This window comes from Rhea americana, unplaced genomic scaffold (genome assembly GCF_003343005.1).
Source record: "Rhea americana isolate MKP2758 unplaced genomic scaffold, rheAme1 scaffold_10, whole genome shotgun sequence".
Taxonomy (NCBI): domain Eukaryota; kingdom Metazoa; phylum Chordata; class Aves; order Rheiformes; family Rheidae; genus Rhea; species Rhea americana.
Window position 1 is genome coordinate 1,859,048 of NW_028185039.1, and position 20,152 is coordinate 1,879,199.

General features: G+C 45.3%; 1 protein-coding gene across 5 annotated transcripts in view; it reads left to right on the plus strand.

Annotated features, from left to right (window-relative positions):
* The first annotated feature begins 6 nt into the window (after positions 1 to 6).
* Positions 7 to 20,152, plus strand: part of INTS1 (integrator complex subunit 1) — a 28,979-nt gene continuing 8,833 nt past the window's right edge. For 4 of the 5 annotated variants that reach the window (XM_085301274.1, XM_085301282.1, XM_085301300.1 and 1 more), the window contains exons 1-34: positions 7 to 80; positions 161 to 451; positions 1,217 to 1,413; positions 1,631 to 1,768; positions 2,504 to 2,663; positions 3,030 to 3,135; positions 3,435 to 3,621; positions 3,749 to 3,894; positions 4,143 to 4,284; positions 4,666 to 4,842; positions 5,085 to 5,193; positions 5,813 to 5,933; positions 6,379 to 6,456; positions 6,991 to 7,148; positions 8,356 to 8,452; positions 8,848 to 8,939; positions 9,278 to 9,338; positions 9,715 to 9,912; positions 10,166 to 10,295; positions 10,481 to 10,660; positions 10,756 to 10,905; positions 11,486 to 11,665; positions 11,884 to 11,988; positions 13,013 to 13,180; positions 13,575 to 13,686; positions 14,120 to 14,281; positions 15,147 to 15,293; positions 15,687 to 15,785; positions 16,156 to 16,280; positions 16,983 to 17,237; positions 17,897 to 18,056; positions 18,678 to 18,818; positions 19,229 to 19,409; positions 19,495 to 19,618. In XM_085301274.1, coding sequence (XP_085157400.1) covers positions 23 to 80; positions 161 to 451; positions 1,217 to 1,413; positions 1,631 to 1,768; positions 2,504 to 2,663; positions 3,030 to 3,135; positions 3,435 to 3,621; positions 3,749 to 3,894; positions 4,143 to 4,284; positions 4,666 to 4,842; positions 5,085 to 5,193; positions 5,813 to 5,933; positions 6,379 to 6,456; positions 6,991 to 7,148; positions 8,356 to 8,452; positions 8,848 to 8,939; positions 9,278 to 9,338; positions 9,715 to 9,912; positions 10,166 to 10,295; positions 10,481 to 10,660; positions 10,756 to 10,905; positions 11,486 to 11,665; positions 11,884 to 11,988; positions 13,013 to 13,180; positions 13,575 to 13,686; positions 14,120 to 14,281; positions 15,147 to 15,293; positions 15,687 to 15,785; positions 16,156 to 16,280; positions 16,983 to 17,237; positions 17,897 to 18,056; positions 18,678 to 18,818; positions 19,229 to 19,409; positions 19,495 to 19,618 — 4,935 coding nt within the window. In that variant the 5' untranslated portion in view covers positions 7 to 22. The remainder of the gene's footprint in view (positions 81 to 160; positions 452 to 1,216; positions 1,414 to 1,630; positions 1,769 to 2,503; positions 2,664 to 3,029; positions 3,136 to 3,434; positions 3,622 to 3,748; positions 3,895 to 4,142; positions 4,285 to 4,665; positions 4,843 to 5,084; positions 5,194 to 5,812; positions 5,934 to 6,378; positions 6,457 to 6,990; positions 7,149 to 8,355; positions 8,453 to 8,847; positions 8,940 to 9,277; positions 9,339 to 9,714; positions 9,913 to 10,165; positions 10,296 to 10,480; positions 10,661 to 10,755; positions 10,906 to 11,485; positions 11,666 to 11,883; positions 11,989 to 13,012; positions 13,181 to 13,574; positions 13,687 to 14,119; positions 14,282 to 15,146; positions 15,294 to 15,686; positions 15,786 to 16,155; positions 16,281 to 16,982; positions 17,238 to 17,896; positions 18,057 to 18,677; positions 18,819 to 19,228; positions 19,410 to 19,494; positions 19,619 to 20,152) is intronic. The other variant, XM_085301291.1, reaches the window with a different exon arrangement.

Sequence of the window (20,152 nt, forward strand, 5' to 3'; positions counted from 1 at the left end):
GGCGGCTGTGCTCGGCGGCGCCATGAACCGGCCGAAGGCGGCCGCCGTGCGGCGGCCCAGCGCCGTGCCCAAGCCGTCCGGTGAGTGCTGCGCGGCGGCGGCGAGCCGGGAGGGGCGGCCGGGCCGGCGGGGCGCTGTCACGGCTGGTTTCCCCTTGCAGCTCACCCGCCGCCGGGGGACTTCATCGCCCTGGGCTCCAAAGGGCAGAGCAGCGACTCCAAGGCCGCCGTCACCTTGCTCAAGCCGGCCCCGTCCGGGCTGCCCTCGGAGCGCAAGCGGGAGGGCGGCGCTGCCCTCGGGGGCGCCGCGGGGCTCACGGGCCTCACCAAGCGCCCCAAGCTCTCCTCCACGCCGCCGCTGAGCGCCCTGGGACGCCTGGCCGAGGCGGCCGTGGCGGAGAAGCGAGCCATCTCGCCCTCCATCAAGGAGCCATCTGTCATCCCCATCGAAGGTGAGAGCCGGGCCGGGTTTTCTCGGGGGGCTCACAGGGCAGCCAGCGGCTTGAGAGAAGACGCAAACTCGACGGCTCGTTTCCTCAGACAGAGCTCTTCTTTGAGTCTTTACGTTGCCATTTATGTGCCAGCCTTAAGGCTTTCCAAAGCTTTCCCTGTTTTGTTCCTGGCAAGTGAGTGACGAATTTTTAGCAAAGCAGATGGTGCTTACAGCAGGCAAGTGCACGTGCAGCCTTTTGCAGCCTTTCTGGGCACTTCACAGTGATTCTCCTGTGCTGGAATTCACCTTCCTGCAGCAGCTCTGGCCCTTGCCCCACTCCGTACAGGATCAAAGACACGATTCTCTCTYCTCTCGTTCCTTTCCCATCTGTATCAGGTTGTTGTGCTCGGCTTGTCTGACGACTGCCCAACAGCAGCRTTTGAAAGATCTTTTTGAGAAAATCTTTGAAATTTAGATTTTGGTCATATATCCATATATCTTTAGCAGTCTCTGCGTACCCATATGTTTGTCTTCTCAACTGTTGCTCAGTTTCCTGGTGTTGGATGTATTTGCAGAAGGATATTCTAGCAGATACCAACTAAAAAAAGGCGTATTGTCAGGCATGAAACAATTCTTAATAGCATTTTAGTTGGGGGAGGGGGAGCCATTGGAACAGGTAAAGACAAGCAAATGCATGCTTTGCTTTCCAGATAACCCACCCCAGAATGCCTGAAGTCATTTTGCATAAACGTAGAAACTAATGCCTATGTATTGGCTACTGCAGTTGTCCCGACAGTGCTGCTGGATGAAATTGAGGCAGCAGAGGCAGAAGGCAATGAYGACCGTATCGAGGGGGTGCTGTGTGGAGCAGTGAAGCAGCTCAAAATGAATAGAGCCAAACCTGATACTACGCTGTACCTGAGCCTCATGTACCTGGCAAAAATCAAACCCAACATATTTGCAACTGAAGGGGTTATTGAGGTGAGAGCCATCACATAGGACCCTTGGGCTTGCTAGCAGTATGGTTTTTGCCAGCCTGCAAGTATAGTTGTGATTTTTTTTCAGTGCAGAACATAACCTATATGTGTCTGTAAATATCTTATTTGTGTCAGAAATTACTGTAATTTGTGTATCTTCTGATGTTTTTCTGTGTAATTTTCTGGTAGATGGTCTGACTTTCGTACGTGTGATCTTGCAGGCATTGTGCAGTCTACTCCGAAGAGATGCCTCCATCAATTTCAAAGCCAAAGGGAATAGCCTGGTGTCTGTCTTGGCCTGCAACCTTCTCATGGCTGCTTACGAGGAGGATGAGAACTGGCCAGAGATCTTTGTCAAGGTTGTTGAACCAAGAGTGCTTCTGCTGGATTGGGACAGTGKTGGGCAGACTGGGTGAAACCGGCCAAGGCTGGGAAGTGTGTATGTGTTTGTGTGCTGGGTGCAGGATAAGAGCAGAGGGTTTATTCCTACTGCAAGAAAAGAGTGTCTAGTGACCTGTCACCAAGCATGGGTGAGAAGGAATTAAATAACCAGAGTCTGTCTGTCTTTTTCTTTCTTTTAAGAAAATTCTGCACTCATGATTGAAATGCTGTGACCTCTTTTACYTTTTGCTGCCTTATCTCTGCTTTTCTCAAAAGTTCCCTTGACAGTGTTTACTGATACAGCAATACTCCAGACTTACTGGAGTAGTCTTACTCTCTAGATTGTCTGTAGGGACTGAACACTTAACCTGTTGATTTAAAATGAGTGAGCTTTTAACAGGCCAACTTCTTTATGTTGGAGGTGGGAACTGTTGTAAAATCTTTGCTGAASTAAACCAACTGTGCTCCCAGATAAGTTCAGTGCCCAGCATAGCTTGGGATGTTTGTTAACCTGCTCTTATGAGACTTGCCTGCACTTACATGGTCTTAGTGTCTAATCTTTGCAATGCAGATGCTTTTTTTTTCTTACGTCATGGCAGTATTTTAAGAGCAAACAAATAAAAACTCAGCAAACTCATGAAYACTCTTGTCATTAGCCTGTACAAAACAGACTTGAACATGGTTTATGTTCTCTGCTGCTTCCTTTCCTATAGGTTTACATTGAGGATTCCCTTGGGGAACGCATCTGGGTGGATAGCCCTCACTGCAAGACATTTGTGGATAACATTCAAACAGCCTTTAACACGAAGATGCCCCCTAAGAGCATGTTGTTGCATGGGGAAGTGGGACGTAGCGGAGGGGACCTTAGTGCTGGTAAGATGATGTTTGGGAAATATGAACAAAGCAGTAGGGAGAGGATGGAGCTTTGCAAGTTTATTAACAGATGAGTGATTTATTACAGGATGAAGTGACATAGACCAGGTGTAAGAGTTCCTGGCATTGCTTTTTTTCCTAAGAGAAATTTCTCAATGTCCACCAAGGAGGACATATTTCAAGGCATACAGTGAAAGGAATTCGAAGCTTTGTGCCTGTATGTGATACAATGAGAAGYGACTGGTTGTAGCCTCCAGTATCGCTGAAGGGATCCTTGAAAGAAGCTGAAGGTTTCAGAGTAGAAGTGAGAGATCTTTAGGAAAAATAGCGGACTTATGAAGTGTGCTGGATGTTGGTCTATTGCAGGGAGTAGCCCGCATCCCTCCATGACAGAGGAAGAAGACAGCCAGAGCGAGTTGCTGATTGCAGAGGAGAAAATGAGCCCAGAGCAGGAGGGCCAGCTCATGCCCAGGTACAGTGCCATCTCTTCTCCTGACCTAGCCATGAAGCAGATCTGTCTGTGCTCTTCCACTGTCAGTAGACCACTGTCACAGTGCAGCAGCTGGGAGCTCCTTCTCTGCACTAGCTGTTTTGTGACACTGAAGGATGTTGAGCATCAGATGCAATTGGCTTTTAGAAACAAGAAGTATGAGGAGGAAGGGTTTTTGTAACCATATTGCAAACAAGAAAGGATGCCGATCTCTCTACACAGTGAAATRTGGCCTGGCTGGCTTGTGCAGAAGTGAACAAAATGTCATTTGTATGGCCCAGGTATGAGGACCTTGCAGAGAGCGTGGAGGAATACGTCCTAGACATGCTGCGGGACCAACTCAACCGCCGCCAGCCGATGGATAATGTCTCCAGGAATCTGCTTCGTCTGCTGACYGCAACCTGCGGCTACAAAGAGGTCCGACAAATGGCTGTGCAAAGGCTGGAGATGTGGCTGCAAAATCCAAAGGTAAAGATAGCAGCTGTTGGGCCATGACTGGTCTTGGACTGGAGTTCTGCCAGGAGGGCCGCATGGATACGGCCCAGCTACCTGTGACAGTAGGTGACTGTAGAGTCTTTCTGTTTTTCCCCTGCAGTTGACCAAGCCAGCGCAGGACTTGCTAATGTCAGTTTGCATGAACTGCAACACCCATAGCTCAGAGGACATGGAAGTTATCTCCAACCTGATCAAAATTCGTCTCAAACCAAAAGTGCTTCTCAACCACTACATGCTGTGTGTTAGGTAAGGCCTAGGTCCTTTACTGCAAAGTCTTTCCCAGCTCTGGCCCTGAGATGTTTTGAGTACATCTGATTTATTTTCATTCATCTGGAAACCTTTCAGTGGTCCTTTGACACTGCTGGGCATACATGCTGCCTTACTCTCTTCACTTTTGTATGTTCAATATTTTGAACTGAAATCAGAACAATTAGAACARTGGTTATAGCTGCAATGAAAACTGAAGCTCTGATACTTCTGGTCTTCCTTTGTAGAGAGCTGCTGAATGCGCACAGGGATAACCTGGGCACTACAATTAAGTTTGTAATTTTCAATGAATTGTCAAATGCAAGAAATCCCAACAACATGCAGATCCTGTACACTGTGCTGCAACATAGCTCAGAGCAAGCTCCAAAGGTAGGTGGAAGGTCTTGCATGACTACTGGTGTTCCCAGACCCTTGCCCAAGAGATTTAGCTGAACTGAGGCTCAAATGAAATCTCTCCCCTAGAAAACTGTGCAATCTATATTGTACTATTTTGAAAATCACGTWACTGTACTAGTTAGAAAATGCCTGTGCACGTTATTCTTAACTCCCGTGTTCTGGGTGACTGACCATGCGGTAATGAAGTTTCATGAGAAGCATCTGTTAGAGCTCCCCAGTGTAATCACGCTAGCATTGCTGGGGATCTGAAGGACAAGGATGTTGCTGATATTGTTCCTCACRTTTTTTCTTTTATTCTGTGGATGCTAATATATTACAATACATTGAAAACTTTCTCTTTCTGTATGGCCTCAGTACCTGGCAATGGTGTTCCAGGATCTTTTGACTACTAAAGATGATTACCTGCGGGCTTCGCGGGCGCTGCTCCGAGAGATCATCAAACAAACAAAGCATGAGATCAACTTCCAGGCCTTCTGCCTGGGACTCATGCAGGAACGAAAGGAGGCCCAGTACTCAGAAATGGAATTCAAGGTACCACTTTTTTTTGACCCATATGCTGCTGGATGTACCAGAGGTGTACTGGGATTTTATCTGATTTTCTGGTAATTTTTTCTTTTTTCCCCTTTGTCATTTGAGTGATTCATTGTTTGTTTTGCTTTTCATAGCTATTCTCTCACATCTCTGTTTCCAAACACTCATGACTGTCATTTTTGATAAACTCCTTTTTGAGAAAGCACCTTCGGATATTGCTGACTCTACTGACTTCTTTTCAGGAGCGGTTTGTTATCCATATTACTGATCTATTAGCTGTCTCCATGATGCTTGGTATCACAGCGCAGGTGAAGGAAGCTGGAATTGCTTGGGACAAAGGAGAGAAAAAGAGTAAGCAGAGCAACCTGGATCCCCTTTAAAAATGAACAGCTTGGGTAGACATCACCTGGTAGTGCTGAGACTGGGGGAGTATTGTGGATGTGATTAGGAAGAGGTGTAACTCTCCATTCTGATTAGTGGCATGGGAGGGCTTAATTAACAGAGTTGTGTGATGTGGCTTTTGCATGGCTGGGTAATGATACAGGTGCTTTTCATGTCTGTGGAAGTAGTGGGCGAGACCCTCAAAGGGGCTGTGTGTGGAGRGCCTCAGAAACAGGGTTCTATATGGAGGGATAGCTTTAAGAATTACCAAATACATCATGCTGAGAGGGCAGACTTTTGGGGTAGCGTTGAAGAGACTGCCTAAATGTTTTATTCCCCTAACCCTGACTTTTCTGTATTGTATCTCAGGATTTTGTTACACTTCTCCAGTGTGTACCATAAAGCCAAGCATGCGTGTGTTCAGGGCTGGAAAGCTGAAGGCTGTCTGGTTTACGTTTCTCCTCTAGGGTTCTGGTTACCATATGCTCTTGAAATGGCCTCATATGCCATTTTTCTCCTCTTTTTCTCACCAGCTTTGTCCCCAGCAGGGCTCTGACATGTGCGTGTTCTTAATCTGACTCTCTTTCAGACCTGGAAGTGCTGCGCTCTTTCCAGAATCAAATTGCTGCAATCCAGCGAGATGCCGTCTGGTGGCTTCATACGGTTGTTCCATCTATCAGCAAGCTAGCTCCAAAGGACTATGTGCACTGGTAGGAAAGTCAGCTTGGGAATCTGCCCTGCATATCCAGCCCATTTCCCAACACTACATGATGTCTTATAAGGACCCTAGGTATACGCCAGGGGTTAATTAGATCTCTCTTCCCCCTATCAGACAGGCAGCAGGAAAAGTGTTTTCAGAGGGTACAGGCTGGAACTATTTCCCCCTTAGGAATCTGTGCCTGATGCACCACATTACCAGAAATAGGTGATAATGTAAAATGCTTTTGATATATATTGTGTCCACCATTTTAGTTCAATAGGGAGTTTTGCTGTTACTTTCGCTGGACTAGCTTCTTAGAGGCTCTTTCATATGTAGGATGGGAAGCATTAGCAGGAGTTTGGGGTTTTCTTGTGTGGCTGCTGACTGTGAGGGGACAGGATTAAATTTGTTCCCTGGTCTCACTCAGATTGTTTACTGTTTTCATGCCTCTACAGCCTCCACAAGGTGCTCTTCACTGAACAGCCAGAGACGTACTACAAATGGGACAACTGGCCCCCTGAGAGTGACCGCAAGTGAGTGTGCACCACCACCCACAGCCAATTGCCTTGGCAGAACTGCTGTGGCCAGAGGCAAAGCAAATTAGTGTTTTCTGATGCTCCTAATACAACTGTGTGTTGAAAGTCTTGGAATTGTGCTTAGACTTTCATTATTTGTCAGACTACCTTTAAAATCAGAGGATGTTGCTCCAGTCTCCATCTGTTCCTCTTTACTGATTCTTCTTCCCTGTGCTAAGCTGTTCTGTATCTTGATGCTGTAATGTAAGATTGGCAGCCCTGCACTGGATGGTTTGTCCTGGGGTAATATTACAGGGCTCAGACTCAAGCAATTAGGTCTGAATTGCATTTGTGTAAGGCAATACAAGTGGTATTCTAGAAAAAAACTTGTTTCAGGCATTTGCAGTTACAGCTGAAGACCAGAGAAGTGGTTGTAAGCTGAGCTGTGACTTATTCTCTGCTCAAATGAGCTTTTGGGTCTATGGAGAGTTTCTGCAGCCATCGTGCTGCTGTCAAAAAAGAAGCATAACTGATGTCTTGTTTCTCATGCAGCTTCTTCCTTCGCCTCTGCTCTGAGGTGCCCATCCTTGAAGATACACTGATGCGAATCCTTGTCATTGGTTTGTCACGGGACCTTCCTCTTGGCCCTGCGGATGCCATGGAGCTCGCTGACCACTTGGTAAAGCGGGCTGCGGCTGTGCAAGCAGATGGTAAGTCTGCATAGAGCTCTAGGCGGCAAGTAGTTCCTGCTGACTACGTACCCTCTTATTGCCACCCAGGGCTGAAGCAATTTTACCCAGTACCCTAGTGTGCCAGCAGCATGTACCAAAGAGCCCTAGCATCACTTAAAGCATATTGTAATGTTGATGACCAAGCAGAGCCACACTGATGTTGCTTTCTCACTTTTGAAAAGCTTTCTTTTTTTTTCCTGCACTTTCTCCCTGTTCCTTATTATTGTCTACTGCTGAGCATGGGAAATTATTGTTTGTGTTAAGGATGAGGAGCTGTGATTAGCCACCTAAAGTTTTTTGAGTTAACATCTTCAAATCAATAATTTAGTCTGGATTTTTTATTTATGGCTATATAAAGGACTACCCAGAAATGAAAGGGTTGGAAGTAAAAATAATTTACCCACTTTTCTATGGTGTGTCTCAGTTCTGTTATTCAGTCAGTGTTGCAGACAGAACTTTAACTCTGACCCCTCTTACGAATTCATTCAATGCTTTCTCAGATTCGTGCATGTTTGGGAGAGTATATTGTTTGGCAAAGCTGTGTGTGTTTATGTCAAAGTTAAGGGGGTTGTTGGAGCATGACTATAAAGCATCTTACATGCTTTTACTGCTGACTGATAAATAGTAAAGTTGAATCCAGATCTGGTCAGTGCAAGTGAAACAAGCTAAGTTTTGCTGTTGAATATCCTCTGAAAATGTGCCTGACTTCTCAGTGTAGTGTTTTAAATGCTGCACCATTTCAAATACTGGAAGATTCAGGGTTAAGTTAGAGGGAGTCAGAAAGCTTGCAGCAAATTTGAAATGTGTTTTTAGTTCCTCTGAACTAAAGGAAGGTCTGAACAGATACACTCCTTCAGATAAGCAGTGAATTTGCATACTGAAAAAGATACAGCTATCGCGTTGGGTGTATTTGGAAAAAGAAAACAAAACCTGCCCTTACAAAGAATTTTAAAAAAATAACAAGACAGGATATAAGGATATATTGAGCTTTTCAGCTRCTAATTGCTTTAAGTGTTGCTTTTTTTTTATAGCTGTTACTGTCTTTTGATCCTGTGTTATCATGAGAACAAACCCACAATAATGTAGTTACTTCAAGTTGAATTTTTAATATACTTTGTTTTTTTGAGAAGGACTTTCAGCCAGGTAGGCAGGTCAATAACTTGCTTCATCTTTCCTATTCCTCCAGATGTCGAGGTCCTGAGGGTAGAGAGAATCCAGCTGATTGATGCAGTCTTAAATCTGTGCACTTACCACCATCCAGAGAATATTCAGCTACCCCCAGGGTAAGGTTTATCACACAGACAATATCAGTGTGATCTAGCTCATTTTCTCCTTGTGAGTAACAATACTAGCCTGTAGATTTTAAAATGCTTTTCTCTGTATAATTTTTAATAACTGTGTCATGAGGAGACTCTTTCAATGGCATGCTGAGAATGAGTGAGAATTTCTCCAGGGCAAGTAAGACTGASTCATGGAATGGATTTTCCTGTGTAAGAACTGGTGTTTCTGCTCTAGAAATTTTCAGCTGAATCCTACTGTGCCTCCTGAGAAGGATTCTCTTTTGAAGGCCCTTAACCACAGTGGCTGAATCCACACAGTGAACAGTTGAAAGAAAAAACAATCTTGAGATGAGCACAAGTAACCAAATCCAACCACTTTCTTTTGATGACTCTTGCAGTTATCAGCCTCCAAATCTAGCCATTTCTACGCTCTACTGGAAAGCCTGGCCCCTTCTCCTTGTAGTGGCTGCATTTAATCCTGAAAACATTGGTAAGTGTGGACAATTCTTGAGACATCAGTTCTGYTGCAAACATTGACCAGGAAACAGTTTGCTGAAATGGGGTTTTCTGTGTTCAAGGCATGTGCTAGGATGCTGCTATTGCCTAACTATGCTCTGATGCATAGTCACTGTGTGAGCAGAAATACACCGCGGGGGAGTTTGGACAAGAATGTGGCTGCGATCAGGGAGCTTGTACTCTGTTTAAATGTGATGGGCTGTTCCAAAGTGAAATTAGTGTTATCTCCCCACCTTGGAATGTTTTAGAATTTCTGCAAATATTATGACTTTTTTCCTGAATCTCTGACTGCCTTTCTCTTCTTTGTTGCAGGCCTGGCTGCGTGGGAAGAGTACCCCTCTCTAAAGATGCTCATGGAAATGGTCATGACCAAGTTAGTATGTTTAAATCCCTCCATAAGTCAGACAGGCCACTGAACACACATTTCTGAATGAAGTAGATGTCAGCTGGCACCTTCCTTTCTGTTGGGACTAATGTAAAATAAGCTGACTGGCTGGCAGTTAGAGAGTAAAAGGAGTCTTTCCCTAACAGAAATATTACCAGCAAGGAMGTAGAGATAAGAGGGAGTGGAGCAAGAGCTGACTGCTGCGTGACTTGCAGTGAAGAGCTCAATCCCCCTGTCCCTACTGGGGAGATGTCATGCTATTTCTGTGTTGGCCAAGGAATTGCAGTCACGAGGACATTTTGCCTGTTTGTGGTTCGTGAATTTTGAGTAGGGCAAGATAACCATTTTTGACTTGTTTTCTTAGTAATTATTCCTATCCTCCATGTACTTTGACGGATGAGGAGAAGTGCACAGAGATGATTAACCGTGAGCTTCAAATCTCCCAGAGGGAAAAGCAGGAGATTCTTGCATTTGAAGGTCATCTGGCTGCTGCATCCACAAAGCAAACAATTACAGAGAGCAGCAGCCTCCTGCTGTCCCAGCTGACAAGTCTGGACCCTCAGTAAGTAGCCCTCTGCGGTCTAATTCCAGCAAGAAATCCCAGTTGATCCTAGTTGGGAGACCCTACTGCTGGTAGTGCAGTTGGTGTAAAGGGGGAGAGCATGAGGTCTGGTAGCCTGTGGGATGGATGTGTCATGTTTGCTTCTTGTCCTTGTGCTGTAGGCATCTGGCCCTTTTGCATTACTGAATTGATCCTTGTTAACACCAGGGTGAAAGTGCGTCTGACCGTGGATAATTTCTTGTTTCACTGATAGGGGTCCCCCACGCAGACCTCCACCACATGTCCTCGAGCAAGTGAAAAGCCTGAATCAGTCATTGCGCTTGGGCCACCTACTGTGTCGCAGTCGTCATCCTGATTTTCTTCTCAACATCATTCAAAGACAGGTAGGTTCCCTGGTGGCCTGGATAAGTTAGGATTTGAGCCCTAGTCTCTGAAACTTGAGTGGAGTAGGGACAGAAGGGAACTGAGTAAGATGCAGGGGAGTGTGGCTTACAGCTCAGGAATTAAATGATCAGTGTACTGCATCTAGGTTCTGCTGGTCCTGCATTGTCATTCTTCTGCTTCCTAGGCCTCGTCACAGTCGATGCCATGGCTGGCAGATCTGGTTCAGTCCAGTGAGGGTTCATTGGATGTCCTACCGGTGCAGTGCCTTTGTGAGTTCTTGCTTCATGATGCTGCTGATGAGCCAACCTCAGGTGAAGAGGAGGAGGAGGGTGAGAGTAAAGAGCAACGTGCCAAGAAACGCCAGGTGAGTGGTCTCTTGTGGTCAATTCTGTTGTGTGCTTTCTGCACAGTCCAGTTCCGATTTCATTTCACTGGAATGGCCGACTTCTCGCTTCACAGAGACAACAGAAACAGCGGCAGTTGCTTGGACGTTTGCAAGATTTGCTCTTGGGTCCTAAAGCAGATGAGCAGACAACCTGTGAGGTGCTTGACTATTTCCTGCGCCGCCTGAGTTCCTCCCAGGTTGCTTCACGGGTCCTGGCCATGAAGGTGAGGAGAACAAAGAATCTCTGACCAGGACTTACCAAAAGCTGAGAACTGAGTCAGCTAGGTTGATCCAAGTCCAGAGCCWGTGCTATGAAATAGTTTCATGTCATCCTTTTTCGGTAACTTGTCTCTATTTCCAAACCCCATCAGATACATTTCTACTACTTGCTGCTTAAAGGCCTTTTTTGTTCAGCAGCCAATTATTCCTTTTAAGATGCAGCTGGATTTTGCTATGTCTACTGTGAAGTTCAAGTATAGACATAGCAGATCACATATTGCATGAAGTAGTTAGCACCAGGTTTTTCTGTAGGATGTAAATGAGTATATGCCTCATGCTCCAGAGCATAGTTAAGGCAGGCAGAATTACGAAGAGTCCAAATGGACTATGCTTACAGAAGACTGAAACTTTAAGCAGGGTAACTGTCAAGTAAACATATAATGTGGTCTGAAGTCTATTGTAGGATCCTTGTGTTGCATTTGGATTGCTCCATAGTGTTTGAAGCTTGTTTCTTTTCAATAGTACAAAACTAGTGGTTTAGTTGTGCCTTCATACGCCCAGACTGTGTCCGTTTGCTTTCTGCAGGGCCTGTCTTTGGTGCTGTCAGAAGGGGGAATGCGTGATGGAGAGGAGAAAGATCACCCCATGGAAGAAGACTCCGGTGATTCTGAGCTGCTCCAGGGATATCAATGGCTGCTAAGAGACCTCCCGAGGCTGCCGCTGTTTGACAGTGTTAGGGCAACAACAGCTCTTGCCTTGCAACAGGTAGATGTCAGTAGCTGAAAGGAATTAGTGGCCAGCTCTGGAGCAAGTTACTGTTCATCCTACTTGTGCTGAAACAAATCTGAGCAAACTGTCTGTGGGTGCGATGCAGACCCACATATCTTGTGGGTTATAATATGCTTGCAAAAGAAGAATATTCCTTAAACAGGTTCTTGTTTTTATTGCCTCCTGATTTCTGATGAGAAGAGCTCTCATTCCAGGCCATCCACATGGAGACAGATCCCCAGACCATCAGTGCTTACCTGGTGTACCTCTCCCAGCATGCCCCAGTGGAGGAGCAGGGACAGCACAATGACCTTGCTCTGGTGAGAGACCAGCTGGCTAGGGCAGTGGGATTGCATGGGGGAGACTTGACACTGACCAGTTGAACTCTTTGCTCAGGACTCTGGTAGGCACGTGACTTGCCATACCAGTTGGATGAGGCTTTTAGGATACATGAATTCAACAACTGTATGTGTTCCTGCATTTCACACATGTGTTGGAAGGCACATGTGTTGTTTCACACATGTGTTGGAAGGCAGTCAGTCTTGGGTTTCATATCTTTCACACAGAAAGCTAGACAGCAATAACCTCTAGTCCAGGGATAGAGCAGCCAATCTCAAATGGTATGGGGAATGAAAGAGTAGATAATGGTTTGAAGAAAATTCCACCGCCTGGTAGTGTTACTTGAATGAGCAAGTGTTAAACCTGCATTCAAACATGTCTGGGGAGAGAATGGGGGGAAGTCAGGAGCCCTAATGGTGAGATATGCAATTTCCCGTAACCAAAACTGGATTCCTGATTTTTATTTATTTATTTATTTATTTTTACATTTGGTCATCTTGAGTGTTTGACTCGTATACAGAGATTTTCTTTTTTTCACTATTCTCTGACTCTGGGTGTTTTCATGGCTTTTAAGTCCATTGAACTGTATCCTTTCTAACAGTCGTCTTGAGATTCAGATGCACTGATCTAGAGGCTCCTGTGCTCTTTCTACCTGCATACATGAGTTTAGATATGTAGAGAATGTTAAATAAAAATCAATAAATCCTGTATCCTCAGAAATGCAGCTTTCACTAGGTAAATACCTACAAATGCTCCCATTATAATGGGATGTGTCAGAAAGCAGCTGTGCCACAAATCGAGGCACTGTGGGATGTAATAAGAAAGATGCATGCACAGTACTGGCCTTTTTCCCCAGTGTGACAGTTCCACTCTTGAAACCTACGGATTGATCTCCAGAGTAGGATTAACTGGGCAGATGATGGACTGGAACATGTGACACAATGCAGCAAGAGGGCCTGTCTGTGTTGCTCCGTGGAGAACTTATGGATCTTTTCTCCCCTGCAGTATGTGGCCCGGCTCATAGTGGAGCGCTCTACCATCATGTCTCACCTCTTCTCCAAGCTTTCGTACTGTGCTGAGTCGGATGCAGTGCTTGTTGCTCTCCTCTCCATCTTTTCTCGCTACATCAAACGTATGCGCCAGAGTAAGGAGGGTGAAGAGGTGTACAGCTGGGTGAGTGCCTGCTGCCTTTTCTTATTAAGTAGGTCAAAGAAGAAGCTGGGCAAGTTCACAAGAGACCTATTGTGGGTTACTAAATATATGGAAGAAAAAAAGAGTCTTGTTCAAGAATTCCCTAAGCTGAAAATAATTGGAGGTTTTAATATTAGAGCCAAGTGGTGTGTATGCGTGCATGTGTGTATATGTGATATTTATATAATGCACGCACGCATGCACAAAGCATTTTTTTACTCTTCCTTAGGCATCTTTTGTGGCTGCTGTTGGACATGCCAGGCTAGACGGGCCTTTGGTCTGACCCAGTTTGTCCATTCTCATACATTTGCAGCTCAAAGACTACGTTTTTCTTTCTTTCCACACACTTGTTGATCCTTTTCTATCATTCTCCTAGTCGGAGTCCCAGGATCAGGTGTTCCTTCGCTGGACTAGTGGGGAAACGGCCACTATGCACATCCTTGTGGTTCATGCCATGGTTATTCTTCTGACATTAGGGCCACCTCAAGGTTAGTGAAGTGTGCTTAGATTGATTCAGTGGGTTTTGGACCAAAGAGGGAGCCTTCCCTATGTCTGCCATTCCCTAACTGGTCAGGCTGGTGTTAATCCTCCTGCTCATGGCTTTGTCCCTTGCAGTTTGTGTTTGTGTCTATAGGAGCCATCAGAATATTGCTGCACTAGGTAAAGGAATTGCAGGCTTATTCGCTGCCTTCTGTAGGCAGCATAGAATAATAAAATGATGGTACAATGAGGACTCAGAGGCTTATTGTGATGTTAGAACTGGGCACTCAGATATGTAGTTCACGTTTCCACTTGATAGCTTGCTTATTCCTGGTTGTTTCTAGCCTTCAAGCAAGGAAGTGTTCTAGTTTATTGATTTGTAAAAGAGAAGGGTTCTAGGTGCTTATAAATGTAGGAGATAATTTTTGTATCCCTCTTAAGCAGGCGATGGTGATTTTTACACCTTATTGGATATATGGTTCCCGGAGAAAAAGCCTCTGCCTACTGCTTTTCTGGTTGACACCTCAGAGGAGGCTCTGCTGCTCCCCGACTGGCTAAAGTTGCGCATGATCCGTTCTGAAGTCCCACGTCTTGTGGATGCAGGTGAGCCTGTGCAATGTTTGCTGGAGTTACCTGAACCATCAGTCCTCACAGGTTAATCCCCACAGCGTTTAAAGCACCATTCAGTGAAAGCTGAGACTGAAGAGGATATCAGTGCCTTTAGTATAGCTCCTTATTGCAATCCTGGCAGCAATTCTTCCCCTGATTCAAGTGTTCAGTGTTGCTGGCTTTACTCAGCAACAGTTGTTACTTTTGAAGTAGTGCAGAGGGCCTGCATGACTATTTCATTTTATGTGTATTTTAAAGGAGTGAGGGACCATGAATTGTCTGTCTTTATGCCCATTCAGATTGAATTAAGCTATGCGGTTACCAGATGACTGGCACAGCACTTCTTCCATAGTGTATGGTATTCTTGCAATTTGGAGAGCAGTGCCTAAAAGATGTAAACTATAACTGTAGTTACTGTAGTTACTTTCACCCTTGCAGAGCTTGTMGATTGCTTTTTTTTCTTCTTTGTATTCATAGCTTTTGTCCCTTTCTTACTAATTAAATGACAGCTCTCTATAGCTAGTGATTGAATTATTCAATAATTCCTGCCTGCAGCCATCAACAGATAGGGTGGAAGTTATTTTTAATACAAATGATTTGGTTCCTGAGGTTTTGATCAAATTAAACAGAAGATCAAATTAACCAGTGAGKGAATTAACTGGAAAATGCAATAAGAAAGCAATGATTTGCACAGCAAAGAAAACATAGTAAGCAACTGTCAGACTTCTGGCTTTAGGCTATCTACAGCCCTGTCGTTCATGTGTCACTATCGATCCAGTCAAAAGCACAAAGATCAGGTAACAATAATGACCCTCTGTGAGCAGTTTGGAGGTCTGAGGATTCAGTGTTTGTGTTTCAGCCTTGCAGGACCTGGAGCCACAGCAGCTGCTTCTCTTTGTTCAGTCCTTTGGAATCCCAGTTTCTAGCATGAGCAAACTTTTGCAGTACCTGGATCAGGCAGTATCTCATGACCCACAGACACTGGAGCAAAACATCATGGACAAGAGTAAGAACTCCATACTATATTGACTAGGCATTTTATTCTTTCTCGAGCAGTATTCATGTTTGYTTATTTCCTTGGAAAAATCCAAATAGTTCAGTGAACTCTGTGCCCAGGCTGCTTTGGCAGCTTCTCAGTCTCTGTAGAGACCTCCCCAAGGCTTGTTTCGATGGATGTTGTCTGCATTTCCCAAAGATGAGAAGGATTTTCTGGGTTGGATTGTGCAGAGTGCAGAAATAATTTGGAATCTAACTAGCAGAAATGAGGTGTGCTCACATCATATTTGCAAAGTCTTTTAGAACAGTCCCTCCACTGTGGGAGCTGTACAGACAGCAACCAGTCTTGTCCTGCTTTACTCGAGAGAAGGAGGTGATGTATTCATATCTTGCCCTTTTTCAGACTACATGGCTCACCTTGTGGAGGTTCAGCATGAGAGAGGAGCTACAGGAGGCCAGACTTTCCACTCCCTGCTCACTGCATCCTTACCAGCCCGCCGAGGTACTGAAAAGCATGGCCTGAACTTCTGAATATCAGAGTCCTTTTCTGAACCTCCTTCCTCTGCTTTTAAGGAATAGAGAATACTGTCTTCCAAACTGTTTGTGCAGTGATATATCAGCAAGTTGTGGATAAACACCAGTCCTTGCCAGAGTGCTTTACTCCTGGTCAAGGGAGGTATTGCCATGTTCATGGACTTTGCTACAATGACTTGTCCTGAGGGAGATAGGCTTGGGTGGTCTTTGGCTTAGGAARAAAAGCTACTTAACAGTCTTCAACTTACGAGAAATTAAGCTGAAGGTAATCCATTCTTGGGGCTCCACGTGCCATTTGTTATAACAGCAGTGTTTTGTTTTTTTTACTCTCCTTGCAGACAGTGCTGAGACAGCACGATCAAAATCTAGTCCTGAGAACTCCCAAAGCCAGAGCCGAATACGGGCCTTGAGTCARATTCGGGTTCTGGGCCCAGAAGATGATTTGGCAGGGATCTTTCTGCAGGTACTAGTATAACTACCATGCAGAGCAGACTGTCCATCACTTGCTTCCCTGCAGCACCKTCACAAAACCCAGAACATTTATACTTACATCTTCTGACCCCTTCTTCCTACAGTGTTTGGAGGCAATGAATAAGAAACCTGTGTATGCAATCAGGTTGCATATTACAGTCTGGGAGAACTGATATGGGAAGGGATTTTCTTCCCGTGTAATTTGGACATGGTATGATTTATCGTACTCAATACTGACAGTGCCTGCTAGCAGCTCACCCTCTCTGCACCCYGTTTGTTATGTGTATGGTACTGTTCTTTTCAGCATGGAGGATTTGTAAAATACTTGCAGGGCCTTGATGGCACAGCTGTAGGTAAGTAGCTTTTGTACACTGACTTGTCTACTTGCAAAGTCTCTCTCCCTACTGACTCCATAAAGAGCCTGGGGGAGTTAATTGGCCRGGATAGTTGCTTGTATCTGAGTAGTGAGATGATTCTCCCATGGTCTTAAGTATTGATAGCCATATTGGAATTAGGTGAATGCTCTGCCTGCTTCTACATCAGGCACTAAAATATTGAAAAAACTGTATTAGAAGACTGCTAGTCTATATAATTATTCAAGATGAAATAAGTTCTCTGTCTCAGAAATGTTTATGATGTAGCAAGTCTTCTCATTTGCGCTCTCATAAACGTGTTCTCTTCTATCTCCTGTCAGCTCTTCCCGCTAAATCCAGACCCACGGTGGCAGAACTCRAACCTACGCCCACTTGCCCTGGCATTGCAGCAAGCCCTAGGGCAGGAACTGGCTCGCATCCGCCAGGGGAATGCTCAAGTGACTGGGATCACAGCACGACTTCTCCAGGCAGTGGCTGCGCTGATGAACTCCCCACACAGCGGTGCGTTGGTGATGGCAATGCATCGCAACCACTTCATCTCCTGCCCTCTGATGCGCCAGTTGTACCAATATCAGGTGAGTAGTCTAGGACAAGACTCTTACTCACAATCCTTTTGTTCWCTGCTAGCAAACAGAAAATTCAAGGTGTGTCTGCTCTGCTCTGTGCAGACCCTCTACCTGTGTAATGCCAGAAATASAGCATGGGGAGTGTGATGCATGGGCATCTGGATGGAGGCTGCTGCTTTAGCCCAGCACTGATGAGAGTTGGGGCTTACATGCAGGGTTGGGTGTACCTTACCTATATGGTAGCCATGTGGATTTGCAGCTGTTGGTCTCTGCTGACTTTGGGATCTTTAGGCTATGCCATTTTGAATGTGGACATGCCTTGCAAGCCAGGGCACTTGCAGAGAAATTGAGAGCAGAAGTCTAATAATTTCTTAAAGAGATTTTCAGAGCAGACTGAGACTTATCTGGTGAAATAYCTTATTTATTTGTTCACAATGAAAGAATGTGCTGAATTACCTTTAGCTATGCTTGAAGAGATATTTTATGTGCAACTGAGCTTTTGGCTTGTGTTGATATGTTACAGGCTGCTGCCTTGAGGTCAGTGAGCCACGGCCCATCAGAGTGGGTGTGCTCTCTATGCAGTATGTGCAACTACCTGTATCTTTCCTGCTATCTTTACTGTGTTCTTGAAGTGTGCGTAAGCAGATCTCTTTTGCTGCTTTCCTTAGCGCTGCATGCCACAGGACACTGCCTTCTCCTCACTCTTCTTCAAAGTTCTCATGCAGATGCTGCAGTGGTTGGAGAACCCTGCAGTGGAAGAAGGTCCCCTGCGTGCTCAGCTGAAGGCCTTTGCTGTGCAGTATTCCTCACGGCACAGGATCAATGATGGTACAGTCATTGCTACATTGTGCAGCTTGTGGGAGACAGTGGACCGCGTGAGACAAAAAAGGCATGGACCCAGACCAGAAGGTGGGGTGGGATGCACTTTTTAGAGATATGCTCAGGAACAGTGAAGAGAGGAAAACTTGAGTTGTACAAACTCCATGAGGATGCAAGAAGTGATTTGGCTCTGGGCATCTACAGTGGAGTTTTGGTAGCGTCTCACAGAGCAGATCTCAGGAAAACTTCCAATTGCTGAGAGTAGAAATACTGTGCTACCTCTAGCCTGGAAGATGCACGTGCAATAATGATTGAACAAAGTCACAGCATGACTTGTGTGGCTGTTATCTGCTGTCTGTTGGGAGAAGAGGAATATAAAAAAGAGCTTAGGCATGAGAATGGGTTTGTAGTTACAAAGTAGTCTGTTAGCCACATGTCCCTGCAACATACATAAGAGATATCAAGGTTTTCAGTGGGAGTGAACTGTCAGTAGAGAGTAGTGGGTTCATATGCTCAAGTACTTGTGCCCTAGAACCACGTGGTGCATCTTTAAAAGAGAAGAGAAAGAGAACTCTGAATTTGAGGAGGGGGCTGACTTGGCCCTCTGCCATTGTTGTGATTTCTTTGCAGTTCGAGGTGGCTTTCTGCACCTTACAGAAGCACTGACTTTCCGTCGTGACACTGACTTGATCAGCTCCACAGTACGTGCCATCATTGCAACCCTGAAATCAGGAGAAAAATGTAATGTGGAGCCAGAGCTCATCAGCAAGGGTATGGTGGTTCTTCTGCTCTCCTCCCTCTCACAGCAGCAAACTTAATTTCCAGCCTAGCAAGTGAGTGCCTGGTTTGCAGGGTGCAGGAGACTGCCTTCTTCCTGGACCAGAAAATGCTAACTGATCTAAACTCGGTTCCAGCTTGAATTGCCTCATACATTGCACTGATATGTGGGTTTATACACTGTGATCTGGCACTTGAATCAAGTCTCTCAGCAAGTTACTGGTTTCTGCTAAATTAGTGAGTAGCAGAAGCCTGTTATCCTGGATAAAGAGGGCTTGCCCCTTCCTTACTGGGCCACATTTCAGGAATGTTGGACTGAATGCATTCATGATACGTTTGTGAAGTTCCATTGCATCCTCACCACCTCTTGAAGTTAGTGCRTGACATCTTTTTCCTTCTGTTAGTCCTTCAAGGTCTGATTGAAACTCACTCTCCATACTTGGAAGAACTCCTGACTGTCCTCTTCTCAGCTACTGTTGAGACTACCACCAGGTTTCCTGCCATGAAACCAATTGCTGTGGTGAGCTCCTTGTTGCTCCAGGACAAAGAGGAGACACCAGTGAAAAAGGAGCTGGATAGCTGCAGGTGAGCCTAGACAGTGATGAGAATTTACTGGTAAGCCTGGTTTCATGGCATTACCACTGATACACCAGCTTTGTTTTCTCCTCAGCACTGAAGCTACTTGGCTAGGACCCTCTTCTGGCCTTCTCAATGACTGGCTGGAGATGTTGGACCCAGAAGTGATCAGCAGCTGCCCTGATCTCCAACAGAGGCTACTGTTTTCCTGGAACAAAGTAAGAGTTGTTAGACAGAGGGACTTCTGCACTGAAACCACCTTCATTGGGTACCAACTTGCACCTGGAAACAGGGCAAGGGGAGAGTTTATGCTTCGCTGCATATTACACCAGTTCTAGGGAAGTGCAGACTGGCTGGGAGGAAGATCCTGGTGCATTCTTCTCAGTCCAAGGCTTACATTTCATCTGATCTTTATACTWCTTCAGCCCTGTTAATTTCAGGACTTTAAAGCACATCACAGGCACAACGTAGTCCCATGAAGGCCCAACTAACTGAATTTTCCTTAGTGATTTGCAGACAAGATAACTGTTTTGCCCAGAAATATTGTGCTAAAGCTAAGACTGAAGTTGAGTTTTCCAGCTTATCTAATGCTGGTTAGACATGTACTGTATTGACATACTGTACAGTACTCTCTACTAGTTAGATGTAGGATTTGAATTGCAGTACTGTCTGTGTGTTGTCTGCTTTGCTGTCTTCTCTTGGRTCTTCACAGTCCTGTAATATATGTGATACTTGCTACTTCTACCTCACAA